The sequence below is a fragment of the Dermacentor variabilis genome, chromosome 6 (assembly GCF_050947875.1).
Source record: "Dermacentor variabilis isolate Ectoservices chromosome 6, ASM5094787v1, whole genome shotgun sequence".
NCBI lineage: Eukaryota > Metazoa > Arthropoda > Arachnida > Ixodida > Ixodidae > Dermacentor > Dermacentor variabilis.
Genome location: NC_134573.1, coordinates 124,959,266 through 124,968,703, shown reverse-complemented (window position 1 = coordinate 124,968,703; position 9,438 = coordinate 124,959,266). Strand labels below are relative to the sequence as shown.

The 9,438-nt window shown below is 43.3% G+C and overlaps 1 protein-coding gene across 1 annotated transcript in view; it reads right to left on the bottom strand.

The window, feature by feature from the left end:
• Positions 1–3,477: 3,477 nt before the first annotated feature.
• LOC142585163 (tyrosyl-DNA phosphodiesterase 2-like) overlaps positions 3,478–9,438 on the bottom strand; it is a 50,098-nt gene continuing 44,137 nt past the window's right edge. The window contains exon 6 of the mRNA XM_075695699.1: positions 3,478–5,203. Coding sequence (XP_075551814.1) covers positions 4,919–5,203 — 285 coding nt within the window. The 3' untranslated portion in view covers positions 3,478–4,918. The remainder of the gene's footprint in view (positions 5,204–9,438) is intronic.

Sequence of the window (9,438 nt, the reverse complement as noted above, 5' to 3'; positions counted from 1 at the left end):
CGGGTACCTGAGGTGTGCCGCACCTTATTCGTCGTCGTCAAGTATGGGCCCCGGCAAGGGCGTCTGCAGGTCCTTGACAAGGTGAAATGCAGAACGAGCAGCTGCAGCTCGCTTTGCCATCTAGTGAATCACCTGCCAGGCAGAGCCCAACCATGTGCAGAGGCTCGAAGATATTCATCCCTGTTGCCTGTTGCCGCAGTAGCGCAGTGACTAGCACGCTCGGCTATGGAGTGGTAGCAACGGCAGTGGAACAGAGGATCGAGTCTTCACTGTGGTCACTTCTTTTTTTTAGTCGGGTGAAGATGACATAATTTGAGTGTAGTTTTTCTACCACGGCTGGGTCGTACAATGAGCCAAGTAATGCTCTCGCACTAAAAATGCGCACCTAAGTTATGTATTCAGATATGCAAGCTAACATTTCTTTTATAATTGTTGATCATTATGTTCCGAAGAAAATTCAGGGCTCCAACACACATTATGTGGTATTTACATTTGATATCAACCAGAACATCGCATGCTACTGCACGAAAACAGCTGCGGAGGTCCCCCTAGCAGCTTCCCTGTAAAGGTGCTCTGCATAAAAAGAAACACTTGGTACAGTAAAGCAATGCGTAGGCTTGGGTTTCAGTTTCGTGAGGTCACACTCAAACTTTTGCGTTGTTGGTTGCTCAAATATTTGTTTTAACAATCCATCAGAAACAATACTTTCTCATTTTTTGATGCAGCCGTGCCTCCATGTTGAGGTAGAGCACTTAATGTGACATGGGCACCATGTAAAGTGAATGTTGACATTGCATCACCTATATTTGCGGGCCTCTAACATGATCACACATTGACGATCCCCCTAAAGCTCATGAGCCGTTTCGAGGCCCCAACAGCAACTTTCCTCATGGCATAAAGTATAATTTGCCCCTTGTTTCTTCCTCCAAAACCATTAGTTCACTTCACGTTTGCTTTGTGTACCTTTACTTAAACTTATAGTGCTTTTTATTTTTGTCTCTTTTCTAACAACTCAAAGTATCACTGCGAGATGCTTGCACAATGCTCTTCTTGAAAGAGAGAAGAACATGACCCTTGAAGTGTTAATGTCGTGTTAGCACAGACAATTCAGTGAACCCTTGCGCATTTTCTTTTTCCCTGTTCCTTCGTTTTACCACGCAACTTGCCAATGTAACCAGCCAACAATATATTACATTGGCTGGTAATCCTACAGTCAAATTTCCATTCTGCACGAGACAGAAAATGCAGGTTTCAAAGGGACCTTTAGAATCAATTCACTATGCTAGCAAATTTCAAACTTATGAGCACCATCTTCCCACGCGACCAAGCATGTGTGAGGGGACAGGGGGAAGAAGTGGGGAGGCAGGTAGGCACTGGTTTCATTTTCTAGTGCGGCCATGGCTGGGCATGGCTATCAGCATGGCTAACAGCATGGCTATCAGCAAGGCTAAGTGCGTGCACAGCCTGCACGCCTTGTTCTAGAGGTAAGAGGGCGTGTGCTGAGATGGCGTGGCATGATTTCCGATATCTTGCCACCCGTTTAGTACCAGAGGTTGTGTAACCTCAAGTTTCGGAGACGTGTTAAAGCGAGAGGCAGACGAAGGATTCACTCGCCGCTGCTGACACTTTTCATGATATTGCCGTCTCACTGTGGACAGCACTATCAGCCACAGGGGCAGAATGGAAGCATAAGCACGACTGGTTTCACTTTGTACCACCGATGTGAAGGTATCGTCGACACGGCATGAAACCGCATCCTTCGTTGCCGACTCTCAAATTTAACAAAATGAATATTTTGTTGAATTTGTTATGAAAGTATGCTTTTTCCGATTGCCTAATAATTCAGGAAATTTCGCAGCTCCTTCCGTGTAAGAAAAATCCATTGGCGACTTTACCTATTTGCCTAAACAGCCAAAGTTCAATGTAACGAAATTTTGAAATTACAAAGCAAGTCGCCAATTTTACTGACTTTCTTATATTGAGGTTTAACTGTAGAATAGTTATGAAGCCAGGGCAGCAATACACTTTTTGCTATGGGCTATAGAAGTCCATGCTGCTCAACAGGCCAGTTTATTATGGCTTTGTAAAGAAAGCAGACAACATAAAGCATGGGAATACAGTCAGCGACCGATAAATCGGACACCAATAATCCAGACATGCTTGGTAATTCGGACAGCTTTGCGGCATCACCAATGGCCCCATAGACTTCATGTGTAAAGACGACCAATATTTCCGACAGCAGCCAGCGACTCTGCTGCCATTATTCCCTCTGCCAACCTTGACAGGACAACAAGTATGGCCTCAGAGACGTGAGACATCAAGAATGCCCTCAGATATTACACGTTAGATGGTAATCCCCGAGGCCTTGCCTTAGTCGCAGCACTATGCTTCAGAAATTTTACTGCAAACGCCAGTCTTGGAGGTTTTGCCTGAATTATATGTTGCGTCAACATCACGATCGTCATATCCTATTCCGGCAACTTTGCGCATGGCCTACTGTCACCATTCTGTTTGTTGAGTTTGCCTTTCAGACAGCATTCAGCTATTCTGTGCTTGTTTGTTTAGTTTGCATTCCAGACAGCGCTCTGATGGCTTAAAGAAGTCTTTCTCGTCAACTTATCGACAGGCTGCGTCAGGTGACACCAACAGTGCCATCGCAGTCCGACTCGGAATGAGTATTGAGTCACAGTCCCAATGACTCCACAACTGAAAAGCCTGAACCCACCACAACGTGCTGTAATGTGGACATCGTTGATGACCTGCAAGGCTGCGGTGCGCCGATTTTTACCGCCATTACATTTGAAGGATTTGCAGACGTTGACAGCGTGGTGTTGTCATGTGCCGAACTGAATGATGACAAAAGAATTGAGCAAGTTCTCTGACCGTCAAGCAGTGACTCTATTTCGGATGATGATGATGTACTGTGTGCTCCAGAGCCTTCACATGAGGACTCGAGCCTTTGCAGTCCTTGCATTGGCGTACATCGACAGTACGAATCGATGAATCGACCGCTTATTCCGTGCACAGGGGCCTTAAAACGTAAACAAAATGACATTTTTTTTTTTTACATTTGTTTTTACCAGACATTCTATAGTTCAGACTTAATTATGTTCCCCGTGAAGTCCAAATTATCAGTTGTCGGCTGTATGTGCATTGCAGGAATGTCGAAAACCTCTCCAATTTTATCTCGAGAGCGCTGCAAGTTATTGGCACCAGCTCGACCGAGAGAAAGTTCTAGCCACGGCATGTGCGTTGCAGTTCATCGAGAAGGCGACAGTCCATGACGCGCTAGGAAATGCTGCAAAACAGGTCATGCTCGTGCACCAAACGGTGGAGCTGCCACAGTGGTATGCGGTTACCCCATTTAGGTGTTGCATGCTTACGACATCCAACAAGTTTGAGCTCAAAAATATTTGTTAATGCAAAATTCCGTGATTACAACTCAGCACATCGATGCAAACAAAAAAGAACCCCAAACAATTTTTTCTCAGTTATTATTTGGTCACAATCTTCAGTCACCGTTGGATACTGTAAAGTCAGTATCAAATGGTAAAAGTGCTGCACAGTCACACATGGTGAAGCAGCAAGAAATAAGATCAACAGAAAACTACGAAAAGTGAAAACAATAATAGCCTAGTGGCAATTTCTTTTCATCTCCACAGTTCTAATGATAACATATTAAAATATAACACAAACACACAAGTACAAAGAACTTGGGTATCTGAATACTGTAAGAACTGTAGCTTTGAACTGCATTGGTAAAAGTAAGGATGACGAAAGCATACAATGTGATGGCTTAGAAAGAGTCAAACATGCTATGTGTACAGTTCCACCACAAACGCTTACTGTTGTCATCTTCCACAAGACACAACAGCAAAAGGACAATGGCATAAATGCTTGCGCATACTGACGGTTGCAATGTCTACAAAAGATAATTTGTTGCAGAGGTAACTTTCACATTTAAAACATTCACATATGATTCCGTTCATAAGTGCATCATTCAAGCTAGACTCGCTTTACAGGGTACAAAGTTTGCCTGCCTTGGCAGTTAACATATGCTTGTGCTTATGGCAGTTTCTTGACTTTTCTTTTTATGAACAATGTTTCACAGATAGGCACCATTTTGACTAATGTAACTGGCTTAATTATACTCTGCCACACATTCACAAGAACTTTTTGTAAGTATACACCGTTTGTCTATCTTGTCTGCATAATGAAACACTGTCTTGTCTTTCAATATATGCCCTCTTCTTTTTGTGCACATCAGCTGCTGTACTTCTAAAATCAATACATTCACACAAGAGCACTGTTTAAGCCTCCTGTTCGATCAGAATGAAATTGCTGCAACAACCTACAATTATAAGATATCAATAACCCACTAAGGACCACGCCTAATACACTGACTGCAGAACCATATATGCCTAGGTCAGGTACACGTGGAAGAATGTGACGAGTGGAGCCACTTGTCCACTTTCCTGAAGTATGAAATTGTCAAGATGAGTTTCATCATTTACAATGAGGTACAAGGCCTTCTACTAAAGCACGCCTTCTTTGATAAATTATGACTGAACTACGCCACCAGGAACAAGCACAATGGTTCTCAGCATAAAGTGTCAAAGACAGCCTCCTTCAGGACTGAGCTGTCCGAACTATTTTCTTTCAGCATGTGTGTACCAATGCCGTACAAGAAACACAATGGAACACTGTCTAACTTAGAAAAAAAGAAAGCACACATTGTTAAACAGCAGCCACTGCCACTTTGCGCCATACTTTGTCGCATAGTCCCTGGTGCTATACAATTGTGCTGGAAACTGCGTGAGTGGCTTGTGTGAAAGTAAAGGTACCCTGGTGATGGTAAAGCATTTTCTCACTGCCTGTCTAGTAGATATAGTATTTACATAAAAAGAGCTTGCCAGGGTCACAAACACTTGAACTGGACGGCAATACCCCAGTGGTCACTGGGGAAGCACTGCTCTGTTTCCAGTCGTTTCTGTCCGATAAGTTTGAAAGAAACTGGCACTAAGTGAGCTGGCTCTGAGTGCCGAACATATATGCGGTCAAAGCGTAGGCGGGCAGTGACCTTTTTACCAAAGTCCAAGTTGTCATTGCATGTCATGTCCCACGTGTAGCACAAGTCTGGGTCTGAACCACATGCTGTCCACACATCCTGGATGTCTTCCGGTAAACCTCCGCATGAGTGAACCTGAGAAGATAAAGCAGCTCGAGGTTAACTCCTGAAAAGGGTCCCAAAATGCTTTTTAGCACGCTACAAATACATTCCTAATCTGTAGACAGTGCTGCAGTTAATACAGAAAAAACAACAGAACACACCGCTGATTCATTTAGCAGGATTTGCCGGATTTTAACATGCCCCCGAATCAAACACTTAAGCAATTTCATTGCGTGAAAAGTACAAAACTAACTTAGAAGTGACATTAAAGTCCTCAAACAAATTAGAAATCGAACAAGCAGTCAATTTTTTAGCAAGAAAAATGGGCAAACGTCTATTATGTGTTGCACGATGGCTGCCCGTTTCCTAAAGTCAGCGCCACCGCAATACAGCTGTCTTATGTGGTAATGCATACGAACGCTGCAAATGCAGCTTTGGTTTTGCATATGGTTCCACTGTGCAGGCACTTTGCGGCCCAACTTTCTCCCAAAAAAAAAAGGGTTGCGGGTAGATACATTAATCAGACAGCATGAGCTACCATCATTGCTTTAAAATCTTTCTAGGGTAAGCTGAAAACAGCCGTTTTCAACGGGAGATAATGTGCGTTCAAGGCATTCACTGTCCCTTAAGCTCCACTGGGACATGCTGCCACTAAACGGGTCATCATAGGGGTCAGGCACACGCATACTGACTGAAAAAGTTCAAATTATCCCGTGAAACCCAATTTTAGAATCGAAATAACGTAAGTTTGGGCCATAGAATGAATGGGCAATGGTCAGGACCTTCAGTCAGGATACAATAAACGGAAGCCTACTGTAGTTGGTCACACTCATACTTGTCAGCTTTTAATGCGATTCGCATTGTTAGGATACTTCATGCGTATCCTCACCAAATACACACCCACTATAAAATAGATTACTAATCGCAGCAAATGTCGCCAATTATCTCCAAAGGATGAATGCACCGCCAATTTTTTGTCTCGAGCCTACCTTAATCAACAGTGTTGCAGATTTAACGCTTGCGCTGTTTCATGTGGAATTAAGACCACTGGACTCCTACTGGTACAAACCCAGCCTGACAGATGGTATACTGGCTGCTGTATTAATACGTATGCCAGGTGTGTATGATCCTTCCTTCTAAACTGCTGGCTGATTTCTGCCCATATTTCACACAGAGGTACCGGTTTGTATGACATTTAGTTTAATAGCAAAATGGCAGGATTTACTTACCAGTTTTGTCTACAATAAATCTGAAGTGGGCGTTGTTTGTGGCTATGCGATTCAAAAATTTTAAATACTGCTGTAGCAAAACAGTCCCATTTGTCACGACTACGGCAAAAAACACGGTGCTCACCATAGCCTGACCAGAATATGTGGTACTAAACTGAACTTCATGCAAAGCGGTGCCTCTGAGTGAAATATGGGTGGAGATTAGCCAGCAGTTTAGTAGAAAGGGTTGTGTATATCTGACACTCCTATTCATGCAAAACTCAGTATGATTGAATGGTACAGCTTTCTACCACTGTCTTCTCATAATTCTGATAACGATAATGATAATGTAGAGCTGGATACCGAGACATGAAGCGAAAAAAGTAACCTCATTCATTTTCCAGCAATGTATGATATAGATGGCCCAGTGAAATAACCACAATGAAATCCCCACAAAAGGAAGTCTTCATACTTCCTTTGATGTTTTATTAAAGCAGGTTTAAGCTGCATGTTTAATTAAGAATTAAATTAATATGCAATAAAGATTATACGGATCCCACGCACTGTGGGAATCAATGTAATGTGAAGACTTCTGCAGGTACCTGGCTACCCAGCATCATTTGGGGCTTTGGAGAGTGTTACCAGGGAGACCAACGTATTTGTGTAAGGTGACCGCTTGCATGTGTGAAACGTGTGTGTATGATAACAGCAACAAGACGACTATGGTGACTGCAATTGTATGACGGTGACTGCATGATTTCTACTCCGGTTGTTCGACAAGAATTTACAAAATGCCCTTTGTTGGGTTCTACACAAGTGCTGGAGGAGTGCAAGTGAGAGAAACAAATTACGATGTAGTCTGCAAATCAATGTTGCACAATCATATGTACCAATGCCTATTCCATGTGATCTAGGTTAAAAATACAATGGCATTTGTCATCAACTTGGCATCCCGAAATTTGGAACAAGAATTCCAACTGAGCAGCAAGCACATTCAGTGTACAGATGCTGCATGCCACTACTAGATGCCAAAAGCAACGCTTTGACCTGTGACACCTGAGGTGTGGCCATGATCAGCTTCTCCGTGCTCCTGCATAGGAGTGATAGCGTAGCAGCAATAGCAGTGGGAGTGATAACGAAGACAAGCGGCCAAGCGTGCAGTGTGCATGAATGAATTAATGGGTTCATTTTGAAAAAGACAATTTTCATGGAGAATTACGACAGATTTCATACTCGCAGTCTGAAATATTAGACAAAATGACCAGATCCCATGCAAGGGCCGTACCTCACCAAAATTGTGAAAAAAAGTGTGGCCCTTAAATGAGTCTACACTGTACTCTAGTGAAGAAAGGTTAAAATATGTTTGACCTGGACTGATTCCAAAGGTGGAAGAATGTCCCACAGCTTCTATGCAACATTAGCTGCAATGAGGAAAGAACTGGGGAGTGTGGACTGATTCCAAAGGTGATGCAGTTTAACCCTTTCCCTACCGCTAAAAAAAGAAGAAAATTGTACCGAATCTGCCAGAATTGTTTTTTTTTTCACTCAGTTTGTAGAGCTTTTTCTTTTTCTGAATAAAACGGCACCATTATTTCAATTCAATAGGGTACCTTTATGTCACAAATTGTGTAAGATAGGTTGAAGAAGGCTTCACTGCATGGCCCTAGTGTCTTGCAAAAAAGCATTTTGCAGGGCTCGATACACTATGAAATAAGGGAATATGAAGAAAAAATAACCGAAACATTGCAAAAACATGCACATGAATAGTGGCTACCTTTATGCAGCTCCTAAAACAGTTAGTAGGCCGCCTTCGTATGGCAGACTCACAGGCAGCCGCAAGCTCCTCCGGACCATCAATAGAATAATCATCGTCAGACACCTCAGATGAGAACACATCATTTTCCATTTCCGAGCAAAATTCTACAGAGCTGTGGTCTAATGAGGAGTCGTCAAAATACTTTCTTTTATGTGCAATTTCACTGCCTCGCTTCAAGGAGGCAGCCATGCTTTACGCAGGGGTGTCAGAGGCAGCCATATAATGAAAGCCAAGACACAAATGGCACAACATGGACAAGTGTGGCCACCTAGTGTCAGGAATCACAACTAAGTTCTATAGGATGAGTACAACCACCATAGGTTCACTGTGTGACAAATTCTGTTCATGATGACTATAGTCGTTATTCGTTATATTGGTAGAAAATTTTATGACAACTATACTCGTCAACGGTGTATCGTATCACATCTGACATGTGTGCTATGCATGATAAGCTGAGGGGGCATCGTCCCACTTCTCTGTATATCATAGTATGATCATCTGAGGGCCCCATTTCACTGTACAAAACAACTGCTCAATAAATCATGGGCACTTGTGCCCTGGCAACTGGGAACATGGTGCCAGGCTGATACATGGCGTCAGAAGTGTCTTGCCCGTGCCCTCATCCACTCGTCTGAAGGATAGCAGGCGCAGAATGAAGGCTGCCACCATGGATTTCATAACGCCACCGAAGCCGTTGTGGTTGGACGGTTACATAAGCAAGCACTGGTGGCTGTTTAAGCAACGGTTTCAACTATTCCTGACTGCAACGGAACCAGCGAGTAAGAAACGAGAAGCATCGACGAAAACTGCATTGCTACTGAGCGTTACTGGAGAGGAAGCCATCAAGGTATACACCTTCAGGTTCGCAGAAGATGAGTCAAAGGATGGTTTTGACGTAGTAATCAAGAAGTTTGACGAATACTTCGGGTCACAAGTCAATGAGGTACATAAGCGCTACCTGTTTCCTAGCTGAATGCAAGAGCCAGGTGAGCCTTTTGAACATTTCTTAAAGGGACACTAAAGTCGACGTGGACTATTTAAGTACCATTCCAGAAACCTCGCAATGCCTGTTTCGCACCAAGAAAAGACTTAGTTTACGAGAAAATTGCATCTGAAGGTTCCGAATACCTTTTTCGAATTTCAAATCTCCCGCCACCCAATCGGGGGAGTGGTGATGTTGCATACACCATCACCGCCCTTTGCTGCCGTCGGTTAGTAAAACAGTGCCCAACAGACAGCAGTAC